The following is a 26040-nucleotide window of genomic DNA, read 5'->3' as shown; positions in this document are numbered from 1 at the left end:
AAAGAAAGGGAGTGAAGAATGTTGAATGGAGTATGAGAAGGAAGGTATATAACATTAGGTTTAAACAGAAACTAAAATAGTATAAAATAAAATAAAGTTAGAGAAAGAAAGAAAAAGGAAGGAAAAATATTAAATAATTAATAAAATATATGGGCCAAATTGGAGAGAAAGACCCACTGGAGCATTATCAATAACAAACGAGCTAAAATTAATATAGGTGGTATGGGAGTAATGGGGGAAAAGAAACAAAGAAAAGTCTAAGAAATGTACACAGGATTGGGAAGTGATTTTGTAATGATAAAGGGAGAGGGAATCCTAAGAGTGAGGAACAAAAACTACACTAAGTGAGGGAAAAATTAAAAATTGGAATGTAAAGGAATAGAAAAAAATGAGAATAAAGAATAATAAAAGGGCAGGATGCAAGAGAAATAGAAGAAAGACAAAAAAGAAAAATTTAAAAAAGGCTAAGAAGTCATAATTAAAATTTGAGCCAAAAAAAAAAAGTAAGAGAGGGGTCCAGTAAAATTTGTTATTTGAAATACAGAATTAGTGAAGCTCTGGTGATAACCTTGAAAAACCATGCAACAACTACCTTGCCCACAACCAACTAGCAAAGTTTGTTACAGGTATAGAGAGGACATGAGTATTTTGATAGCTGAGCAAAAGGATGTGAAATGACCCTGGACAAACAAATTTGTTTTGAATGTCTGGACAGGGGAGAAACAGTAAGAGTGTAGAATGGAAACAAGTTGTAGTTAGAGAGAAAAACAAATTTGAAATGAGAATATTACAAGGAAAGAGGAAGGTAAGATGGGCTAAGAGAAGGGAGGGGCAAAGTATGTGAATTGAAATACACTATAGTATAAAATCTAACGACTTATTATATACAAATTTGCTGGACAAGAAATGAATGTTATAAAGCTATGCAAGAAAAAAAATATATCACAAATCATGAAGGAGACCCACAGTGGCTTTTCATATCGGTAGTCTCTTGTATTTGCCACTGTTTTTTTTCTTTCTGGATCTGCCTTTGGTGATGTCAGACGTTGACCCTGTCTGACCTTAAGCAGCCTGTTCCATACTTCCAGTGATCTGCTGTCACTGGCTGTCTCTTTCAATTGTTAATATAGTACTTCTGCACTCAGCAGTCAAGTTTAAGCACTGTAGGGTGAGGCCGAATCTCTCCTGGGGTGGGGGCTATTGTTTCCCCTCAGGTAGCTGCTGCTTGGAGGGGAGTGGTCTGCCTGAACAGGATGGTTGCAGCATATGGGGGTTGGCTTAACTCAGGATCCCTGTGGCTACTTTCTCAGTTCTCTCCACAAAGCCTTCATCCCCAGTCTCTCTTCAAGTCTCTCTAGTCCACTCTGCCCCTCTTTTGCCAGTGCTCTAGTGTCTCTGGCTGTCTCCTTCAGTTATTTATCTGGTTGCTGGGACTCAGCAGTCAGGCTTAAGCACCAAAGGGCCAAGACAGAGACCCTCCAGGGGTTGGGGCTAGTGTTTCCCCTCAGGCTACTGCTGCTCATAGCTCTGTGGTCTGCCTGAGTGCAAAGACTGCTGCTGTCTGGGGGATGATTCAGCACTGGATCTGGCGGCTACTCTCTCAGTTCTCTCCCCAAGGCTTCTGTCCTGTCTCTTCTCAGGCATCTCCAACGCACTCTGCCCTTGCCTTTGCCTGAGCCCCGGGTAAGTGGCTGCAAATGAAAATTTGTGTGTTGGCCCTTTAAACAGCCCTTGTGTCTCCAACTGTCTGTCTCTGGCAGAGAATAACCTTGCTGCTTTTTCCACTGGTTGTTATCTGTGTACTTTTTCAGCTCTGATATTCTAGGCTGGGAATCCTAGCTTAGGGTTTAGACCCCATTCTTCTTTCGGGGATCCAACCAGCCACTTAATTATCCCACCAGCCCTCTCGAGTCTCCACCACACTCCTTACCAGACTGGCTGTGCCGAAGCTGGTTCTGTATGTCCAAAGTCATATGCTTCTCTCTGACTATTGTTCAGTTGTTTGTTCCGGGTGATTTCTCCACAATTGAGTTGTAATTCCAGATTTGTCCTGAAAGGAAGTCAGTGTAACTTCCATTCACTCCTCTGCTATCTTCCCTCAGTCCTGCATAATCATTCTTACCTGATGCATGGTAGCCCATTGTATGGACATACTTAACATATGTGTATAACCATTTTTGCTTCTTTCCTACAACCATTTTGCTTCTTTCCAGCATTTCAGGTTTATAAACATCACTGCAACAAAAACCCTTGTGTGTGCATCCTTTATATGTTTGACCACATATTTTCCTAGGGTCAATTTCTAGGCATAGAACTTGAAAAGAAAAAAAAAGGAGGAAAGGCACAACTACAATTTTGTCATAGATCATTCTCTAATAAGCTTTTCTGGAAGCCAAAATTATACCTTCAGTTGGTTGATAATTTAATTCTACAACTAAAAGGGAACTTAGAAATCAAGTTCCCTTTGTTTTTTAGTTAGAAGTTACTAAAATAAAAAAAATAAAAAAAGTCAAATTATCAGAATTTCAAAATATATTTCAGTAGGTTTTATCATTCTTTTTCTCCTGACCATTTTGACATTCATTCTTTCTTATCTTTCCTGTTGACCCTTTCCCTGAAAGGTGTTTTTTCTCTCTCTCCCTGTCCCTCCCTCCCTCTGCCCGCCCCCACTCTGCCACTCTCTTCTTCTTGCTCTACTTATGCCTTGCTCCTATGTATTCGGCAATCCCTCAGTTGTCCCTATCTATTCTGGTCATTTGCTCTTTGTAAATATAAATAGTTTTAGCAAACGATTAAGCTGTGGACAGATTTATAAATATAAAGGCCTATATTCAGCAATATTATGAAGGCTCACTTCATTCAAAGAACTCTTTTGAGAAAAAAAAGAACCCTTTTGGGTAAGTGAATAACAGAGGAAGGAGCATTTTTCTTTTAGGTACAGAAGAAAAAATCATTGAAAGCCATGTGCAGTATAGAAGATGTCTGTAGACCAGGAAACATTTGTAACTAGTCTGCATGTCTGCCTTATTCTCACCATGCTTGTCAGGTTTAATTGCCATTCATATTAAATACATTTTTAAAGATAGGCTGGTGTGTTGTCCATCTGCCTATGGTGACTTTCTTTAACTAGATTATCTTGGTATGTACACAGGTGGGAGTCTTTAGTCCTTGTGCTGATGTATCTCATCTACATTGTCATCATGAAGTAAGTAAAATACCTTCCTAGTTTCTTTTCTAAAATTTTTCCTACATTCAACATTATGTAATAATGTGCAAAGAGGAACAGGGGAGAAGGCAGATACCATATCTGGCCGGCTTTCGATGTATGTTGTCACAAACTTGTCTGGCTTCCTTGGCAACCTGCTATGAATCATTGCAGCTTTGATTAGTAGCAATAGCAAAGACCCTTCCAACCCATGTGTGATGGTGGAATCAAAATTTGTGTTTAATTTGAGGAATCACACAAGAGAAAGGTCTCTTTAAAACCTGGCAACCTAGACTTTGGTTGTTACTTCATTTTTATAACAAGAAAGGAGGTAAAACTTAATTATCTATGCTTCTCTATAGGATAATAGAAGATACCAGAGCTAATTAAAAGATGACTAAAACCGTGGATCAAATATCTGTGGACTTCTGTTATCCATATGGTCATTTGGTGCTGTGTAACAATGACCCCAAAACTCAGTGCCTTAAAACCATAAGCATGTATTATCTCATACGTTTCTGAGAACTAGGCACCCAGAGCAGCTTAACTGGAGGGTTCTAGCTCAGGGTTTTTCATGAGATTGCAAATGAGAGGTTGGCAGGGTGTGGTGGGGGGCTGTCATCTACTTGACCAGGGCTCCAAGATGGCCCACTGGCACAGTTGGTGAGTTGATGCTGGCTCTTGGCTGCAGGCCTCAGTTCCTCACCACTTGGGCCTGTCCTTAAGGCTACTCGAGTGTCCCACACAGGAGCTGCTAGAGAGAGCAAGAAGGACCCTACAATGCCTTTTATAATCTACTCTCATAACTCACACACCATCACTTTTGTCATACTCTGTTTATTAGAAGCAAGTCACTAAATCTAGTCCACATTCAAGAGGTCTGCTTTGCCTTTTGAAAGGAGGAGTGTCAAAGAATTTGTGGATATATTTTAAATCCAACATATCATGTGTTCTTTTTCCCTGGAGTCTGGGTAGCTTGCTATTTGTGTCAAGAATTATACTGTGCAGATGTTCCTCATAACTTGAAGGTAAAATGTAAGCACCAATGTAAGCAGCAGGTTGTAAACCTGCTGACTCATCTTTTTGCCAAGTATCATTGAGATGAGGAGCTTATAAATAGTGCAGAGACACTCTCTGCTGTAGCTTTCTGCCCCGGCAGGGCTGTTTCTTTTCCTCTAAATGGGCCTGTACTTTCCCTAGTATATGTGACTAGCGGGAGTGACTACCTTCTCAAAGGGCAAAAAGTAGAATGCTTTCGGAAATTGCCTCTTTGGACATAATCAGGGAGCAGTCTGAAACTGATATGTCAAGTTTTTCTTGCTGTGAGGACTGACGATAATTACTTTTGGCCACTCCTGGCTGAGAGACCTGTTCGGAGAAATCATTGTGGCCATTAGCAAAGGTCACATCGACAGTGAAGGTAGGACCTGTCTTGGCTGATGTCTAGGGTGGGCTGTAAGTGGTCTGCCACGAATCCATTCACAGTGGCATCAAGGCCTCACCTCAGGAGCTGCCAATGGTCAGTGTGGACCCAACATCTGGATCTTATTACTGGAAGAGGGCACTTCTAAAGTGTCCTGATATAGAGTTGCCATGAGATAACTGATGAAGAAATGAGGTGCTTTTACCACTAACCACCTTTCATTTAAAAATACCAATGAATGGGCTCCCACAAAAACCAGAGTTGGCCCAGAGGCTTTCCAACATATCTAGATCCCAAAGGAAAAACCTGTAATGATGGGAACAGCCATCTTGCTCCCCTTTTTCCCAAATAGCAAAACTACTAGGAAATCAGTGCCACAGTGGGGAGACCTCAAAAATACATATGTTCCTCTGGTGTATTTTATTTGATCATTAACTTTTGAAAAACTTTCTGAAGCTCTAAGTTTAAGTTCCCAAAGAGTTGATAGTCCCTTTCTTCCCTTTGAAAAGGTATGTTGGTCAGTTATTCCAAAGAATTGATTGAGTGTTTTCTATATGCCCAGCATTGATCTGGGGTTTTGAATCTGAATTTAGATGAAAACATATCCCATACTGAATTCACTAGTGGATCCACAGAATAAGGTCTTCAAAACCAAAGCTAGTCTAACAGGAAAGTGAGTTGAAGGATTTTGCTAATACACTTCCTGTGACCACTGTACCCCTCTACCAAGCCATCATACAACTTGTGAGTTGCTGGCAGTACATGTGGACATTAAGAGAACACAGTGAATGATTTCTTTCCTCTCTTCCAAACCATAGCCAGTGTGAAAGCAAATGAGGTATGTTTTTTGCTGATGCTTCAGCTTTACCAGCCTTCCAGCTGTTTAAACCAGCAAGATACAAATAAAGCAGCAAGGGCAGCTACTGTGCTCACAAAATTTTCTGCATAAATTCTGGTCCTAAGTTCTAAATTGAAATCTCTGTCTATAGCCATCCGCCCCTGCAATCAGAGGCTTTAATCATTGGGTTTTATAGAATCTGATTTATAAAAATGAATGCTGCACAATAAAATAGCTTTAAGGTGCAAGCACAAAATTTAAAACACTCAATTAAAAATATAAAACAGAGCAGCAGCAGTTAAAAGCAGCATATATTAGAATCAGCTGCCTCCTGGGTAGATGCTTTAAAATGACTTTAAACATTCTGTCAGGAGATCAAAAAGCAATTCATTTTGGCCAGAAACTTCATGGGAGCATGAGGCACACCCGGCCTTGGTAAGAATTGATTTCTGTATATCTGGGTCACTTCTTTGGGATTTGGTTCCCAGGTGAGGCAATATGGTCTGGTAGTCAAGATGAAGTGTTTCACATTAAGCCCTGGACACAGAGCCCACTGCACCACTTTCTAGCAGTGGGATGTTGGCCAAGTTATTCAGCCATTTTGAATCTGTTTCCTCTTCTACAAAACAGGGTTAGTAACACTTCACACCTCAAAGGTTTTTGTAAGGATGGGATATGACAGCATAATTATTAACCAATATCTAGTTTCAAGAAAGTTTTCATAATACTATACATAGTATTATTATCCTGTTATCCAAATCCAAATAAACATATAACACATAGTTGTACTTTAAAACAAAACCTTCATGCAAGTCAGTATTTCTATATGGGAAGTGACCCCATCCTGAGTCAAGATGATAGAAACACTGGCCTTCCCACATAGCTCTTTTAGTAGGGCAAGGCACTCTTATTTAGTTTAGAAAGTGGGGAGATCTTTTCATTCAGAATAATATTGAATATATTTTTTAAAAGTCGACAAAACAGTGCAGCAGTTTTCTACCACTGTGCCACAAGGCTTTTTAAAACATGCAATAACTGACTATTTAGTCAGGGGCACTGACCTCTTTTGCCTTGGATTGTCAAATTTAAAAATGACCACAGCCAATACAACAATAGCTATCTCGTGTGAATGAATCAAAATTATACCTTTTATGTTTTTGTCAGGTCGGCAAAAAGTGTATGTCTTAGTGTGCTGCAGAATTTCTTTATTTTTAGAGAGAGGGGTAAAAAAAGAAGAAAGAGAGGGAAAGAGTAACATTGATGTGAGAGAGAAACACTAATAGGTTGTTTCTCATTCGTGTGCTGAATGGGGACCAAACCTGCAACCTGAGCATGTGCCCTGACCGGGAATTGAACCAGTGACCTTTCACTTTGCAAGACCACACCCAACCAACTTAAGCCACACCAGTCAGGATGGTGTGCTACAGAATTTTAATAATTAGTTTATGTGTGCCATGAGAGGAAAAAGACTGAAAATTGCTGAAATAGTGTGATGAATCCCAAGTGCTCATTACCAGCCCCAACCACCATCCACCCACCTTTGCTCCTTCCACACCGCTATCCATTTCCCTCCTTCCATATGACTTGAAGCCCCAGACATCAGGCCAACTCATCTATAAAAATCTTTATTTGTCTCTAAAAGGACTCATTTTTAACATAACATTATAATTATCACACCTAAAATTAATGCTCCTTTCAATATGATTGAATATCTAATCAGTGTTCAAATTTTCAATCATCTCATATACATTCTTAAAGGTTTATTGCAGTCTCATAAATGTCATAAATATTTTGAAAATACAAATACAAATAAATGTCACTCACTACAATTGGTAGTTCCATGTTTTGGATATCTTTTAATCTATAAATTCCCCCTCTGTTTTTTCTTTCAATTTATTCTTCAACAAATTTGGATTATTTGCTCTACAGAGTTTTCCACAATTTGGAAATTGATTACATCCTGTGGTGTGTAGTGTGGCCCATTCCTTTGGTCTCTGTGTTTCCTATACGTCAGCCATCTATCTGATTCAGGTTAGACTGTGTCCCAAGGGCTAGTGAGTTCTCCCATCAACAAGCACACTGATGTCTCCTGTCTCTCTGTGATGTTGGCAGCCATTGATTCTCAAAATCTGGCTCCCTTATTTCTTTAGAGTTGCACAATAGTACTGTTCTAATTCCATTTCTTTCCTCTTATAAACCTTGAGCATCCCCCAGGATTGGCTTTCCCATTTCTCTTTTCACAGCCACCACTATCATTTTTGACTAGTGTTCTGTTCCCTGTAATGCAGTATAGGAAGAACCTCACACTCCCAGGGAGTACAGGAAGTGCTCATAGAAGAGAAGTCCAAGACACAGAGAGCTCCTCTTTCTCTATCATAATGACTGTCCTGTCCCATAGACCCACCCACCCAGAGCTGCACTGACTGAAGAACTGGTATAGAGTACTACGGAGAGGGACTCCTGAAAGCCTTTTGTCTGTAGCAGCAATGGGGATGAGGAAGAGAAACTTGTGTGGTGAGGCACAGCTTGAGTGGCCTGCCAGGTGGCAATTTAGAGTTGTTATGCCTGGCTACCATTCCAGAGGGAGTCCAGAGACCAAGTTGGTGGGATTTCTTAATGGGGTATCCCATGGCCAGTAAGTCACCAAAGCCTTTAGGTCTTTGACTAGGGAAAGCAGCAGTGGCCTACAACAATGCCACGGAAAACCTGCCTAGCTGTGTTCACCCTTGAGCTTTCTAGGATTCGTCTCTGGGAGCCTTCTAATACTAAAGATGAAGGGACCAGAATATTTTACCTGCCAAAAACATCTTAGGAACTTGTATGAGTTTCTTCCCTTCCAATACACTTGTAAGAAGCACTGCACAATGTTTTCATTCAATTGTTCTGGAAAAATCATAGCCTAGAATTTTTTTATAAAGCCAAGAATCCATTGAACCTGAAATTATGGCATAACAGTAACAGAGATTCACAGGATTCCAAACTGTGACCTCAGAAAACCAAAGACAGACAGACATCTAGGCTGCCAGCCCAGGGTAGCAGCATGAATGAGACACCTTCTCCTTTCCCCACCAAGTGTGTCCCTGACAGCCAAGGCCCTGGAGATGTGGCTCAGAGAAGGTAGACCTTCCCCATCCCACTGAGTCTCATCACCATCCTTCCATGCATAAATTCCAAGCAAGGGAACTACATCCCAGAGGTACCCCCATCAACACTGAAAAGAAAGCAGTGTGTCACTATTTATTTATGTAATGTTGGTTTTATTTTCATGTACCATATATCCTTAAATTGGAAAATAGGACATGTTGTATATTATGAGGGGATATAGGATGACAGAAAAATAACAATAATAACTAGAGGTGTGGGGTCCCCCACAATGCATCCAGATTTCAGGGACACTTGGTGGGAGTTGGAGAATGGAGGAACAGCAAATGCTGATGGGTTCTCTTCTCTTACTGCTTTGCTTAGATACAACGCTTGCATACATCAGTGCTTTGAAAGGAGGACAAAAGGTGCTGGAAACATGGTCAATGGCTTGGCCAACAATGCTGAAATTGATGACAGCAGCAACTGCGATGCAACTGTGGTGCTACTCAAGAAAGGTAACCAAGGAGAGCCTGTGTCCAGGAAGTAAGTGCTGGGAAGCCAGCCTGGCTGCCCTCACTCATGGCTGCAACGGGGCACTGCAGCTGGCCTGGAGAGGGTGCTGCTTTTATAAGGCAGAGAAGGTTCCAGTCCTCTCTCCTTCCCTTTGGCTACACCATGGGGCAATCTCATACCTGGTGATGAGCCGATTCAGAAAGCCCATGAAAGTCCTTGGGCAAAACATTTGCTGGGAGTGACACAGGGAAATCAGGACAGGATGGTAAAGGAGAGAAGACTCTGGATTTTGCAGTATTGATTCTGTCACATTCTGGCTGTGTGACCATGAAGCCAGTTATTTAACCACTCTAAGCCTCAATCTTTTCTTCTGCAAAATTGGGATAGTTTTTGTAATGAGTAAAGGAGATAAAGCATGTAAAGTACTTATTAATGATAGTTGTTATTAGTATATTATTATACCCAAACTCATGTCTAGGCTACATTATCACATTTTCCAAGTGGCAAAATGACATAGACCTGTTTTTTCAAAGTAATTTTTATATTTACTATATTCTTTTTAATCAGTTGACATACTTAGAGAACTAATATAGTATTCTCTAATAAACAATATTCTTTCTTAGAGGGATACAAAAAGTATCATTTACTTTTGCCTATAATGTGTTTCACTTTTTATTTAATTTTTTTAACTTCCCCCTTGAAATATTTATGCTTATTTCTTCTTGATCCCACATGGTTGCTTTCCAGGAAAAGCAAAAAAAAAAAACTAGAAAATCTATAGGTTATTTTCAAATGTATGTCTGACTTTGAAATCTGTGGGTAATTATTAGAATTTTAAAATCAATTACTTGGTATACTTTCTTAATTATATACATGTTTAATTAAAGGCCTAAGATTATTCAGTGTCATCCCACATAAGGATTTTAGTTGTTTCTCTTCTGGGAAGTTTACAATGATAAAAGGAATACTCTTAGGGAAGCAAAGAGAGCTACCTAGTATTATTTAATGTTTCTAGAGATCATTTCATGGTTTATTGGCTTGGCAAAAGGAGTGAGCACAAAGAGGGTCTGTGGTCAGGTACTCGTGAGCTATATGTTCATATTGCACATTCCTAGAGAAGGAGCTTGGACCTTGATGAAACTTTTTTCCAGCCAGCCAGCAAATCAGAACACAAGATTTTCCCAAAGTCCCCTCTGGGCCTTGGGCCTCTGTAATGTGGCCATTCACCCACTTAGCCACTTGTCAGCCATGCTTATAAGCTGCATTGCAGCAGAGTATACCTTTCCCCACCAAATCCTCCACTTAGCACTAAAGTCAGTTCTGCAGTTTGCAACCTCTCAGTATGAACACTGTTGACATTTGCAGGGCATAAAATGTTACTAAAGATTATAAGGATCTTTTTCTATGCCCCAGCTCTGAGTTAAGGGGAAAAATCCTTTGAAGACAAGGAGGAAGTCTTTGTTTGCTATCACTCATTCTTTCTATGTTAGTGAATCATGCTCAAATTGTTTCATCATTTCAAAGGAGCTATCAGTGAACCCCAAAAAGCAGGCTTTGGCTCTTCTCCAAATTTTGCTCAACCTTCCCTGGATGGATGGGTGGATGGATGCATGGGCAGATAGGGAGGAGAGAGGGAAGAAAGGAAGGAAAGAAGGGCAGAAAGGCAGATAGGAGGAAAGAAGAAAAAGAAGTAGAAAAAGGTAGAGGAAGAAAACTGTATGAATATCTCTTTCCTGGTCCTAGCCTCAATATTTTTATGTTGTATTTTTAATCTCCTTAGCCAATTTCCACCGCAAAGCATCGGTGATCATGGTGGATGAGCTGCTGTCGGCCTACCCACACCAGCTGTCTTTCTCTGAGGCTGGCCTTCGAATCATGATCACCAGCCACTTTCCCCCCAAGACCAGACTCTCCATGGCCAGTCGCATGTTGATCAATGAGGTATCTGGGAAAGCACAACTCATCTGCCACTGGACAGGGGTGGGAAACTGGGAAGGAAAGTTTTCTGGCCTGAAAGTCGAAGCACCTAACAACATTTAACACATTATCCCTCAGCCATTTCTCAGCATCATTGTTCGCTGGGCCAGCTATGCATCCTGGTCCTTGTTCCTCCATCCATGTATTGGCAAACATGGTCCAAGTCCCAGTTATACAGAAAAACCCTCCTGTCCCTTCTATGTACCTTTTTCTTTTCACCTCCCATTTGAATGGAGCCCTCTAATGTGAACTTGAATAGAAGTAGTTGCATATCAAAGTTGCTTTAGTTTAAAATATGCTGAATCTCTGACCTGAATTTTCCTGTATATTCCTTTCTCTGGAGTGGCAACCTTATTAGTGCACTAGTCCAAACACATTTATGTGGCTTGCTCACATATAGACCAAGAGATTCCTAAAATCTGGAGAAGAAAGATAACATGACAGTGCACAGAGAATCAAGAACCCTGATAGAAAACAAGTGCCCATCTGAGGTATGGGAATTTTCCTCTTAAGTGATTTGCAAGTTCCAGTGGGTTGTGAAAGGTTAATCCTTCCTCACAAAAGGAGGTTGTCCAAGTTGGTTATTACTTTGAGGAATCTCTTAAGAATTGACTGGAGAGTGTTCTGAAAGCACCTCCATGTCAGCTGCCTAGAAAAGATCCCAATAGCTGGTGTTCTGGGTATAAAGACTTATAGTCCCTCTGACTGTGGTAAGAATGTACCTTTCTCTTTCCAGAGACAAAGACTGATAAACAGCAGGGCTTACACCAATGGAGAATCTGAGGTGGCCATCAAAATCCCAATTAAGCACACTGTGGAGAATGGGACAGGGCCCAGCAGTGCCCCAGACAGGGGTGTGAATGGGACTCAAAGTGATGATGTTGTTGCTGAGGCCAGCAATGAGACGGAGAATGAGAATGAGGACAATGAGAACAACGAAAATGATGAAGAGGAAGAGGAAGAGGAAGAAGATGATGAAGGACCATACACGCCATTCGACCCCCCCTGTAAGAGGTCTTATGTCTGGGCTGGGGTTTCGGGCTATTTCAAGGCCCCTAAGTAGATGCCCTTAACTTTGATGATCTTTCTGTCATTCATTTCAAATAAATGTTTCTGTATGAACACATAAATATTTATATTAACATCTGCAGTGGGCAAGACTGTTGTAGAGGGTCTGAAGATGATCAGGATGGCAATGTGTATTCATTGATTACAATGTGAGCTCTTGGACCAAATCTATAATTTTGTGGAGAAAGGCTTTCTCTTAGCTGCTCTGAGGGAATTTTTGGTGGTAAAGAGGAAATACGTATGACTCACATCAGCAAAACAGCTTGGACACACAAGAAGAGACACTTCACCCACCTTCGCCCATCCTATTATAGTTGGCAGGGGGATGTCCTGCTAAGGTCAGCCCTGGGGAGCAAACATGTGCAGCCCTCCAAGTTGGCTTTGTTTTTCTTCTCACTTCTGCCTCTCACCTCTATTTAGGTCCCTCCTCCCTGCCAGGACCTGCTGTTTTCAGGGCAGGCACCACAGGAGATACATAACTGGGCAAAAAGCATTCTGTCCCAGCTAAATATCATACAGAGGGGCTGGCTGAGGAAATCTCTTTGGTACCTCAAAGGGTAGGAGCAAGGCCTGGAAGAGCTTTTAGGACCCCAGCCACTAGGGTGGTGTCCTTCCCCCTGACTTCTACCTCCAACAAAGACTTGGCCATTCCAGTGACCTTGTCCCCCACCACCACCATTAATGGAACTGGTGGCCTAGGCCCAAAGAACTCTGCCTATTTTCTAGACTTTCTAGAAGCTTCTTATTGTTTCAGGAAATAGTGTATCAATCTAATTCACTTTCACTGTCCAGTATGTGAGGCTTAATTAACATGTGTAACTTCTTCAGGAAGTTTGAATTTAGAGGAAGACTTTAAATTATGAAGGATTGCTTGATCTACGTGAAAGTCCTTTTAATCCTGGGACATGGGTGCAGAGTGTCAGAGCCATGTTTTATTTTCAGGCACAAGGTCTTTTTGTGTTCCTTTTTGTGTCCAGGAGACAGCAAGTAAAACTCAGACCAGAACTGCTCCTGGGCCCCCTCAGGGCTCCTGAGATCTCAGCCTGGTAAAGTACTTACCAAAACTAACTAGAAAACATCACCCCAATTCCTATGCTTCAAACTCTCAAACTGCCAGGGGGCAGTTTGTTAGTAGGCAGTCTTGATATATGAAAAAAATATATATACTGGGTCTTTATACATTTTGCTACCTGTCACTATATTTCTTGCAACCTTCTTCGCTGTCAACCTGGACAAAAACATTTTAAGGATTAAATGAGCAGACACTCTGTTCCTCCCTTGCAAACTCTCGTGCTCATTGCCAAATTACCACAGTTTTAGCAGCTTAAGAGGACACCTGTTGAACAGCTCCATGTTCCATAGGTCAGTAGCACACCTGGCTGGATTTTCAGAGGCTCACAGGCTGAAATGGAGATGTGGGCAGGGCAGTGGTTCTTCCCAGAGGCCCTGGGAGAACCACTCCCACACATACTCAGGTTGCTGGTAGATGGTGGTTCCTGTGGTTGCATGGCTGAGTCCTGTTTCCTTGCTGGCTCAGGGCCAAGGGTTGCTCACTGTTCCTAGAGGCCACCCACATTCCTCATGAAATGGCCCTTCCACCTGCAAGCAAGCAACAGTGTGCTGGGTCCTTGTCACCCTTCTAATCTCCCTGGTGGCCCCTTCTACTTGTGAGGGCTTCTGTGATAGATCATAAGCACAGTCACGGAGCTGATAGCTCCTGAATAAGAGCACAGAATCTCGGGGTCCCACATCTAGAATTCTACCTTCCCCAGCCCTTATTTCAGACTCCACCATCAGCAGCTTATAACCCAGCTCCAGAAATACTCATTTTGCTGAAGTTGTCCACTGACTAAGGAAGCAGTGGGTCCAGGTGCTGTGTTGCCCTCTCAGAAGTCCAGAAGTCCCAAATATACCCTCCAGGCAGACATCTGAAGATGCATGTGTAAGACCAGACAGGTTGTCTGGCTCCCAAATGTGGCCTTGTTACTTAGTAGAACAAAAGAGCCCCTTTCGGATCACTTGTTCCATATTCCTCATCTGGATGAGACAAATGCCAGACCTAACTGTGAGTTTGTGAAGTATCTCCTCATCTCTGAAATCAGTGAGAACTGAAGAGGCTCTGTGGCTTCCAGCCATGTTGTCTTCTTCCTTATATGATGGGTGACATGGCTGCAGGTATGGGCTCAGAAATCTGACCTCAAGCTGCCTTCGTCTTTCAGAAGCACAGGTACCAGAGAAGAAATGATGCTCTCCATGGTCCTGCACCCCTGGGGTCTCTGCTCCATCTCAGGACCCCAAGCTGCTGAGACAAGAAACAGAAGCCCAAGTTCCTCTACACCAGCCCTTCTCATGTGGGCTTCCTTGTCAAAATGTAGTCCTGATTGAGGCAGTTGGGGTGGGGCCTGTGGGTCTTCATTTTTAATGAGCCCTCCAGTAATATCAGTGCTGTTAGTACATGCGCCACACCTGGATGGCGAGGCACTAGAGGCCTGAAGTCACTTCTGTGATCTTCACGGTTCTTCTTAGACTTATGACCTAATTAAGACCCAGGTTCTGCCTTTGAAATGGAGAATGGGCCGGTCCAATTTTGACCCTCAGCACTTCTTCACCAGGACCACACCCCTCCAGGTATGAAGCAAGCCACAGGGTGTCTCTGGCCAGCAGAGGGCACTCAAGGAGCCAAAGGGAGAGTCTAGGGAGCCCTGAGCAGTTTCCTCTCATGCTAAGTCCTTTTGGCCTGAAAAAGGCCCACACACACAATGAGCACAACTTTTCCTCTCGTGATCATCCTACAAGGGCCTGGCCTCCTCTGCTCCTGCCACCTAGCTGCAAGGGCTTTCTTCTAACCAGGACTTGACTGTAGTGGGTATAGTCAACAAGTAATTATGTGTGAGTATATAAATATAGGAATATATATGGCATAGGTATATATGTATGTATACATGAATACAGGAGTATGTGCATATATAATGTGCGCATGTGCGATATACTGTATACATACAATGTGATTGTATGTGTACTGTATGAACAGAATTTGTTGTGTGTTCATATACATATATGTATGGATATTTAAATAATCATGTATGCTATCATATATACACATGCCAGCACACATGTTTATGTGTATATATGTATAGATTGAATGCATCTGTCTTATAGCCACCTATGTATACTACATGTGTATATATACACATATAAATTACACATATATCTTTATCTCTTTTTTTTAATTGTTGTTCAAGTACGGTTGTCTCCCTTTTGCCCCCACCAATCTCTTTTGCCACACCCCTCCCTAGCTCCCAACCTCAATCCTTCCCCCCTTTGGCTTTGTCCATGTGTCCTTTATACATGTTCCTTGATGACACCTCCCCTTCTTTCCCATATTATCCTCCTCTCCCCTCCCCTCTGATTACTGTCAGTTTGTTCTTAATTTCGATGGCTCTGGCTATATTTTGCTTGCTTGTTTGTTTTGTTGATTAGGTTCCACATAAAGGTGAGATCATATGGCATTTGTCTTTCACTGCCTGGCTTATTTTCACTTAGCATAATGTTCTCCAGATACACCCATGCTGTTGCAAAGGGTAGGAGCTCCTTTTTTCTTCGTGCTGCATACTATTCCACTGTGTAAATGTACCATAGTTTATTTACCCACTCATTTATCAGTGGGCACCTAGGCTGCTTCCAGCACTTGGCTATTGTCAATTGTGCTGCTATGAACACTGGGGTGCATAGGTTCTTTTGAGTTGGTGTTTCAGGATTCTTAGGGTATAAACCCAGCAGTGGAATTGCCAGGTCAAAAGGCAATTCCATTTTTAGTTTTCTGAGAAAATTCCATACTGTTTTCCACAGTGGCTGCACCAGTCTGCATTCCCACCAACAGTGTAGTAGGGTTCTCTTTTCTCCACATCCTCACCAGCACTTGTTTGTTGATTTGGTTATGCTGGCCATTCTGACTGGTGTGAAGTGGTATCTCAATGTGGTTTTAATTTGCAACTCTCTGATGGCTAGTGATGCTGAGCATCCTTTCATATGTCTCTGGGCCCTCTATGTGACCTCCTTGGAGAAGTGTCTGTTCAAGTCCTTTGCCCATTTTTTAATCGAGTTATTTATCTTCCTGGAGTGGAGTCATGTTACTTCTTTATATATTTTGGAGATCAAACCCTTTTCCCAGATATCATTGGCAAATATGTTTTCCCATACAGTTGTTTCCCTTTTCATTTTGCTAATGCTTTCTTTAGCTGTGCAGAAGCTTTCCATTTTGATGAAGTCCCATTTATTTATTCTTTCCTTTATGTCCCTTGCTCTAGGGGACATGCCAGTGAAAATATTGCTGTGTGGAATATCTGAGATTTCCCTTCCTATGTTCTCCTCTAGGACTTTTGTGGTGTCATGACTTATATTTAAGCCTTTTATCCATCTTGAGTTTATTTTGGTGTACGGTGTTAGTTGGTGGATGAGTTTCATTTTTTTTCATGTACCTGTCCAGCTCTCCCAACACCATTTGCTGAAGAGGCTATTTTGATTCCACTTTATGTTTCTGCCTCCTTTGTTGAATATTAATTGACCATAGAGACTTGGGTTTATTTCTGGGCTCTCTATTCTGTTCCATTGATCTATCTGTCTGTTCTTATGCCAGTGCCAGACTGTTTTGATTACCATACATTGTAATATAGTTTGATGTCAGGTATGGTAATCCCAACTACTTTGTTCTTCTTTCTCAAAATTGCTGCAGCTATTCAGGGTCATTGATGGTTGCATATAAATTTTTGAAGTGTTTGTTCTATATCTGTGAAATATGTCATTGGTATTTTAATAGGAATTTCTATGAATCTATAAATTGCTTTGGGTAGTAGAGACATTTTGATGATGTTAATTCTTCCAATCCATGAACATGGTATATGCTTCCTTTTATTTGTGTCTTCCTTAATTTCTCTCTTCAGTGTTGTATAGTTTTATGAGTACAGGTCTTTTACCTCCTTGGTTAGGTTTATTCTTAGGTACTTTATTTTTCTTGTTGCCATAGAAAATGGGATTTTTTTTACTGATTTCTGTTTCTGATATTTCATTGTTGGTGTTTAAAAATGCCTTTGAATTCTGAACATTGACTTTGTATCCTGCTATTTTGCCAGATTTACTTATTAGATCTAGTAGATTTTTGGTGCAGTCTGTAGGGTTTTCTATGTAAACTATCATGTCATCTCAAACAATGACAGTTTTACTTCCTTCTATCCAAATTGGAGACCTTTTATTTCTTCTTCTTATATGATTGCTGCAGCTAGGACTTCCAGTACTATGTTGAATAGATGTGGTGAATGTGGACATCCTTGTCTTTTTCCTGATCTTAGTGGGAAAGCTTTTAGTTTTTGCCCATTGAATATAATGTTGGCCGTAGGTTTTTCATATGGACCCTTATGATGTTGAGGTATGCTCCGTCTACTCCCACTTTGCTGAGGTTTTTTATCAGAAATGGGTGCTATACTTTATTAAATGCTTTTTCTGCATGCATTAATATGATGGTGTGACTTTTGTATTTCCTTTTGTTTATGTGATGTATCATATATGTTGATGTGTGCATATTGTTCCTTGTATCCCTGGGATGAATCCCACTTCATCATGGTGTATGATCTTTTTGACGTATTGCCGGATATGGCTTGCCAGTAGTTTGTTGAGAATTTTAGCATCTATTTTCATCAGTGATATTAACCTGTAGTTTTCTTTCTCTGTTGTGTCACTGTCTGGTTTGGAGATTAGGATGATGCTGGCTTCATAAAAAGAGTTTAGGAGTCTTCCATCTTCTTGGATTTTTTCGAATAGTCTGAGAAGGATAGTGGTTAGCTCTTTCTTAAAAGTTTTCTAAAATTCTCCTGTGAAACCATCCATCCAGTACAAGGCTTTTGTGTGCTGGGAGTTTTTTGATTACTGCTTCAATTCCACCAGCTATTATTGGTCTGTTCCGGCTTTGTGCTTCTTCTTGATTCAGTTTTGGAAAATTATATTTTTCTAGAAACTTGTCCATTTCACCCTGGTTTTCAAATTTTGGGGCATATAATTGTGCATAGTAATTTTTTACAATCCTTTTTATTTCAGAGGTATCAGTTGTAATCTCTCCTCTTTCATTTCTGATTTTATTTATTTGGATCCTTTCTCTTTTTTTCTTGATGAGTCTCCTTAAAGGTGTGTCGATTTTGTGTATGTTTTCAAAGAATCAGCTCCTGCATTTATTGACCCTTAGACTTGTTCTTTTAGTCTCTATGTCATTTAATTCTTCTCTGATCTTGTTTATTTCCTTCCTTCTACTTGCTCTGGGCTGTCTTTGTTGTTGTCCTCGAGTTCTTGTAGACGTAGGGTTAGGTTATTTATTTGAAATGTTGCCTGTATTGCTATGAACTTCCCTCTCAGGATTGCCTATGCTATGTCCCATAAGTTTTCCACCGTTGTGTGTTCATTTTCATTTGTTTCCAGAAACTCTGGTTTTTCCTTTGATTTCATTCTTAACCCATTCATTGTTTAATATCATGGTATTCAGTCTCAATGAATTAGAGTGTTTTTGAGGTTTTCTTTTCTTGAGGTTGGTTTCTAGTTTCAGTCCTTGTGCTCTGAGAAAATGCTTGATATGATTTCACTTTTCTTGAATTTTTTTAGGCTTGTTTTGTATCCTATCATGTGGTCTATCTTTGAAAATATTCTATGTGCATTTGAAAAGAATATGTATTTTGCTTCATTGGGATGAAAGGAGGGGTGTGTGTGTGTGTGTGTGTGTGTGTGTATTCAGTTAAGTCCATTTGATCTAGGGCATTGTTCAGTGCCACAATATCCTTGTTGATACTTTGTTCGGAAGATCTATCTACTTTTGACGGTGGGGTGTTAAAATCCCCTAGTATAAACGTGTTGCTGTCTATATCTTTCTTGAAGTCCTCTAAGATTTTCCTTATATATTTTGGTACTCCTATATTGGGTACATATATGTTTATAATGTTTATGTCTTGATAAATTCTTCCTTTGAGTATTATGAAGTGTCCTTCTGTGTCTCTTTTTACGGCCTTTGTTTTGAAGTCTGTTTTGTCTGACGTAAGTATTACTACACCAGCTTTTTTTTCTTGCCCATTTGCTTGGAATATTTTTTCCCCACCTTTTACTTTCAGTGTGTGTAGGTCTTTTTTTCTGAGGTGGGTATCTTGTAGGCAGCAAATGTGTGAGTCATGTTTTCTTATCCATTCAGCTATCCTATGTATTTTGATTGGAACATTTAATCCATTAACATTTAAGGTTATGATTGATAGGTACTTATTCATTCCCCCCCCCTTTGTACCTATGTTCCTCTCCCCTTCTCTCTCTCTCTCTCTCTCTCTCTCTCGTTCTTTTTCTTACTCTTAAAGCTGTCCCTTTAGCATGTCTTGAATGCTGGTTTGGTGGAGGTATATTCTTTCAGTCTATTTTTTGGGGGGAAACTCCTTATTTCACCTTCCATTTTAACTGAGAGCCTTGCTGGGTAAAGTAGTTTTGGTTGCAGGCCTTTGCTTTTTTACTCGTTGGAATATTTCTTGACATTCCCTTCTGGCTTATAGTATTTCTACTGAGAAATCAGCTGCTAGCCTTATCAGAGCTCCTTTGTATGTTACTTCCTGTTTTTCCCTTGCTGCCTTTAGGATTCTCTCTTTGTCTTTGAATTTTGCCATTTTAATTGTGACATCTTTTGGAGTAGGCCTCTTTGTGTTCATCTTGATTGGCACCCTCTGTGCTTCCTGAACTTGAATGGCTTTTGCCCTCTTCAGGTTAGGGTAGTTTTCTGTCGTTATTCTTTTAAAGAGGGTTTCTATCCCTTGCTCCTTTTCTTTTCCTTCTGGTAATCCTGTGACTTAAATGTTATTGCATTTCATGTTATCTTCCAGTTCCCTCAAGCTATCTTCATTTTTTTTTAGTCTTTTTTCATGCAGCTGCTCTATCTAGGTATTTCTTTCTACCTTGTCTTCCAGCTCACTAATTTGGTCCTCTGCTTCATCCAACCTGCTTGTAATTCCTTCTAATGTATTTTTTTATTTAAGAAATTGTATTCTTCATTTCTTCCTGGTTCTTGCTTATAGTTTCTATTTCCTTTTTCATACTGTTGTGGTTCCCACTCAGTACCTTGTAGTTGCCTGTGAGTCCCTTGAGCAATCTTATAACCATTCTTTTGAATTCTATATCTGATAGTTTACTTGCCTCTATTTCATTTAGCTTTTTCTACTGGGGAGTTTTCCATTCCTTTTGATTGCAGGTTCTTTCTTTGTCTCCCCATTTTAAGTGACTCTTTTTGTTTGTTTCTGTGATTCTCAGTGCTCTGCTTTGCCAGCTATCTTTGTAGGGTGAATTTCTGTGATTGGTGTTCTGTGGAATTCAGTGGTGCTGTCTCTTTGATCTCCTTGTCTGGATATTCTAGGGTTGCCCTTTCTTCTGTTTGTGTGGGCTCTCTTGTTGTACTTGAGCTTTACCTGTTGGTGGCTCCTTTGTTGGTGGGTTCTCTTCTCCAGTGGGTTTACTGGTATTCACAACTCCCACTTTGTCTTGTATTTGATCAGAGGCAGGGAAAAAGCAAAAATGGAATAAGACTGCAGGAGAGTAGTCTATGGGATTTAAAGTACTAGCAAGTAGAGAATAGATAGGAGATCCTTTAGAGAATTACAGCGATAACCATGATATTTCACCCAACTAGCCACTTTTTATAAAATGTGGAAAAGAGATAAGACTGTTATTAGAAGAGAAAAAGAATGTGAGCTGACTTTAGAAAGCAGAGCACTTATGTGAGGTTAGATGGTGAGATATGGTGAGGGTAAGAGATAGAAACTTGGCATAGTGTGTGAGAGAATAAAGTTCACCACAACTGTGATAAAGCTCAGGAAGATGGTAAAATGGATTCAGACCAGGGAAGGTTGCTGTGTGGGATTTGGAATAATAATAATAATACCATAAGGAATACATAATCTGAATAAAAAGTAAAAAACCAAGAGTAATGTGTTATTAGAATGCATGTGAAGTGAAAGAAGAAAAATTAAAATGCAATACTGAAGGGAGAATAAAGAAAACCAACAAACAATGAAATCAAACAAACAAAAAAACAAAAAAAAACTAAATGGAAAGAAGAGAAATTTTAAAAAATAAAGCAATAAAATGCAAGTTCTGAAGGATAGCAAAGTGAAATTTGTCTCAACTGTTGGTGTTCGCCTTCTGACTTCTTTCTGGATCTGTCTTTGGTCTTCTCACAGCCCCAGGTCTTATTGTCTTACACTTGATTTTTTTAAAGCTTCCTGCTGACTTTAAAACTGTCAAGAGGATTTTGCTGGTCTTGAATGCTGCAGGCAGAGGGGGACTGGGCTCCATTTGTTTCCTTTCCTGTGGTTCCAGGAGGATGGGGGCTTGGTCTAGGCTACAGTATTCATAGGTACCTAGTTTCTAGCCCAAGCCTGCAGAGCACTGTGCAATTCCCACAATCCACTCTGTGCATTTGCACCAGGCCTACACCTATAATCCACCTCATTGTTCAACCCTTTGATTAGCCCATGAGCTGCACTCCTTCTTCCTCTTTGTTGGCCTGGGCTTGTGTGCATGCAAAGTCCCTTCAGTGCAGCTTAGTTCCCCTATTGAATTAAGTCTGGCCGGATGCTTCTACCTCTCTGAGCCCCTGCTGCTCCCCCCCACCACCCCACACTTTGATCAATCCCTGAGGTGCCCTGAATGGGAGCAAATCACAACCTCCCTCCTTCCTCTTTGCTGGCCTGGCTGCTGCATGGGAGAGGTCCTTGCACAGCAGCTGAGAGGCTTTTTTGAATGAATTCCTCTTGTTCGTGGCTGGCCATTCTTAACAAGCACCCAGCTTTCCACACACACGGACTCTGACCACTCCAGAAACTGTCACTTCCAGTCGCAGCCCATCTCTTCTCCCATCTCCAGGTGCCGCCTGGCTCCCCAGTTTCTTTGGTACTGTCCCAGCCAGTAACCACAGTCCCAGCTGGGGTACACTGCCAGCTGTGTCTCTTATTGCTTCTTTATTCCCCAGCGAATTTAAGCATCCAGCTCACTCCTGGAGCAGGTCTGTGACTTCCCCACTCTGGGAGGTATGAGAGCCGCCAGGACACAATCACTGACCTGGCTCTCTTCCATAACTCCTGCTGCTGCAGCTGCAGTCTCAGCTCAGGTCCTGGGCACCCTCCCATCAGCCTGCAAAACCTCCGTACCATCCATCTATATTTTTTTATCTCTTCTGTGAAGAAATCCTTACTATTGACGGACAGAAACAGAAAAATTTACCTGTGTATGGAGATAAAAATGCTTCCACTAAAAAAAAAAAAAAAAGAAATACATAAAAATATAAGTATGATTTTTGTGGGTGGAATTACTTTTTCTCTGTATTTTTTATTTTAGAACAATATACATTTTAATTATCTATATAATTAGAACAAATTAATATATTTAGCTCTAGGTATAAAATATTGAACAATGACTTTTCCTCTATCCTACAGAATTAAGCTTCCTAAAAAGCTTAATAAGGAATATAGCTTGGGAACAAGTCATTTGCTTTTTAAAACTAGTCATACTGAATGGGATGCTCAGATTCCCTGTTTCATGTCCCCTGCTTCATCTTCCATTGGCTGGCTGGCATTTGAGGGAAATTATAGAATTGCCGGTATGTCAGGTTCACATGCTGGGAGTTTTGTTTTTCTTAAAATGCTGCTGTATCCACAGCACCTGGGGAAGTGCCTGGCACAGAGGGACATAGTGGAGCATCCAGTAACTGTTTGTTAAATTAATGAATAAACCTATATCTAGGAGGGCTCTGCTTAGACCCCATGGCAATGGAACAAGAGATGGAAACATGTCCAGAAATACTGTTGACTCAAAGAGGAAAGAAAGTAATTTTTACCCCTTTATTCAAAAATGCAAATTTAGACTAGCTAAAGTGTGAATGATCCTAACCTGATCTCTCTTGTTCCTCCAAATCATTGGAAATGCATTTCTGCATCACTTGGTTTATTGAAGGAGTAAATGTATGTGTTACATTGCATTTATAAGTATAGTCCAGATGATACTCATTGAATTTCTGCTTTAAGTTTGTCATTGTTACAATGGAATTATAACTCAGAGATAGAATCTCTAGCATTTCAGATGACAGTGACAATTGTTTTCAAGATACAGTCCTTTTAGTGTGAAGTCACAATTTTTTCAGCTGAGAGGCAAAATTCAAAACTAATTGCTGCTAACTTACACTGCTTGAAACTTTACCTAATTAATATCATTTTCTAAGTTCTTGCAGTCATAAATTCTGCTTTCAATTTTTCTTGTCTTTTATATTTTCTGAAGAATGACAAATATCCAAATTGAAATCACTTCTGTTCTCATTCATGTGTTTCTTTGCAACTTTGATTGGGTCTTAAACTGAACCATCTCTCTCTCTCTCTCTCTCTCTCTCTCTTTCCTTCTCTCCCCTCCCCTCACCCCCTCTCTTTTTCTCCATACTTATGAGGACATCTGGAAAACTGGTCAGCCAGTGAGTGGATGCCAAGACCCCCAAACGGATATGTGATTACCACTATAATGCAGGATTTAGGAACATGCAGACTTCTAGGAAGCACTTGGGATCCAAAGAACTGGCCATATTCTGGATTCTGCAGCATTTGAAAACCCCTCACAAAACAACTCTCAGTCAGTCTTCTTGCTTTGTAATTCAGCCAAACACAGCCTCAATGTTCTCATCATTCACTTTACCATCTCCAAATCTGAAATCTAACAAGATGCATAGCTATAGCTACTAATAGAAAAATACCTCCCCTTCCTTAACAATTTGTTATCTTGGCTTTATTCTGCACCTATAAGTGGGATATATTTAGATTTTTTTAAAATGAGTAATTTTCTTTGGTCTGTCTGATTAGATAGTTCATAGTAATGTTATTACTGTTAATATTATTAATATGTATTGAGTATGTGATACATGCCCTGTATTGTTCGTGGCATTCAAAGTAGAGTGGTAAACAGTCTAGAGAAAACACTCATTCTTATATAGTTTATATTCTAGTTAGGGGCAACTGAAAATAAATGAGAAAACAAACCTGATAATTTCAGACAGAAAACATTTGCTATGAAGCAAATAAATGCAGGTGATGGGAAAGAAAGAAGTGAGGTAGGTGGGGATTCTTATTTGGATCAGGTGATCTTAAGGGTCAGGAGAAAATGGAGCTGTGAGGTGACCTGACTAACAGGGCATATTCAGCCACATGAAGATCATGGCAGAGGAAACTGCAAGTGCAAAGGCCCTGAGGTAGAAAGAGGCTTGGAGTGTCTGACAACAGAAACAAAACTGAGGCAAAGGAGTGTATAACTAGGGAGAATAGTGGGAGCCAACTCATTTAGGGCTTTGTCAGCCATGATGGGGAGATATGGCTTTTCTCTTAGGGCAGTAGAAGCCAGTAGAAGATTCTAGAACAGTTTGCTTTTTGAGATTCTCCTCTGGCTACTGGTGGCAAGCAGATGGAGGAGGGCAAGTGTAGGAGCAGTGAATCCTCTTAGGCAGCCAGGTCTTCAGCCAGGTCATGGATAGAGGACCTGGCCCAGGGAGAGGCTGTGGCAATGGTGAGCTGCAGACAGATTGAGAGTGCCCTGGACAGGTTGCCAAGGTTATCAAGGGATGAGAGAAGTAAGAGATTAAAGAAGGAGGAGAGTCAACAGTGATTCTGAGGATTTTTTTCTCCACCAACTTGCAAATTTACATTATCCCAGCCCCATTCTAATACCCTACATAATTATTCTTCCAGCTACTCTGTGAGCTCCCTGTTGCTGTGTCCACATTTTGCAGATGAGCAAACTGAGGCTTAGGGGACTTAAGTAACTGATACACTTGACTCAGACAAAGCAGGCACTGGACCCAGTGCTGTCTCATGAATATGCCCCACTCTCCACTTAATGACCACCCTGCTTTGGCATCTGAGGGAGACCAGGGAGCCAAAAGTGATGTTGTGTAACTTTACTCTGTAGTTTTAAGAAACTATTTGGAGGCTGGCAAGAAATTTGGTGAAATAAGTGCTGGACATTGGCATAAAATTATGAAATAAATTTTGTTAAACATTTCATGATTCACTATGCAAAATGTAATTTAAAAATACTTTTATATCTCTAGTGGGAATATAAAATGGTACAATCATTTTAGAAAACTGTTTGGCAATTTCTTACAGAGTTAAGTAAACACCCACCCCATGACTCAGCAATTCTACTCCTGGGTCTTTGCCCAAGAGAAATGAAAACACGCCCCCAAAAGATTTGTTCAAGAATGCTCATAGCCACTTTAGTTGTAACACTGAAAACTGGAACAACCAAAATTCCCATCCACAAGAGGAATGGATAAACCAACTGTGCTGTATTCACAGAATGGAATCTCTACAACAATTAGAAGGAATGAATTACTGGCATATGAATGAATCACACACAAAAAAACATGTTGAATAAAAGAAGGTATACACAAAAATGTACTATATAATTTCATTTATTTGAAGCTGAGGAACAGGAAAAATTAATCTATGGTGGTAGCAGGTGGGATGATGACTAGAAAGAGGAACAGGGAACTTTCCAGAAGAGATCATGATTGAAGAAGGGAGTACACATGTGTATGAATAGTTCTTTCCAGAGGTGAGTTAGCACTTAAGCATGATTGTAGTAAAGGCCAAAGGAGCACTAATACCTTTTTCAAATCTAAGACTACAAGGAACTTATGATCATATATTCACCAAAAAAACACATGTATGGGTGTCTCCGAGTCATAGCATTCAGGCAGCACAGAGATCATAGGATCATCACTGACAAATCCTCCATCTTATCCATGGCAGCAGGTGGTTAGAAAAATAGAATTCAATGATTAATTTGTAAATTTATTTCAGTTTGAGATACAAACACTCAAAGCTGTGTTTTGACAAC

At 40.5% G+C, this 26040-nt stretch overlaps 1 protein-coding gene across 1 annotated transcript in view; it reads left to right on the top strand.

Annotated features, from left to right (window-relative positions):
• Positions 1–26040, top strand: part of SLC24A3 (solute carrier family 24 member 3) — a 563591-nt gene that overhangs the window by 507946 nt on the left and 29605 nt on the right. Inside the window, 4 exon segments of the mRNA XM_028523857.2 lie at positions 3152–3205; positions 8932–9065; positions 10844–11004; positions 11777–12047. Of these exon segments, the coding sequence (XP_028379658.2) occupies positions 3152–3205; positions 8932–9065; positions 10844–11004; positions 11777–12047 (620 nt within the window).

This window comes from Phyllostomus discolor, chromosome 9 (genome assembly GCF_004126475.2).
Source record: "Phyllostomus discolor isolate MPI-MPIP mPhyDis1 chromosome 9, mPhyDis1.pri.v3, whole genome shotgun sequence".
Lineage (NCBI taxonomy): Eukaryota > Metazoa > Chordata > Mammalia > Chiroptera > Phyllostomidae > Phyllostomus > Phyllostomus discolor.
This window is presented reverse-complemented; position numbering and strand designations above follow the sequence as displayed.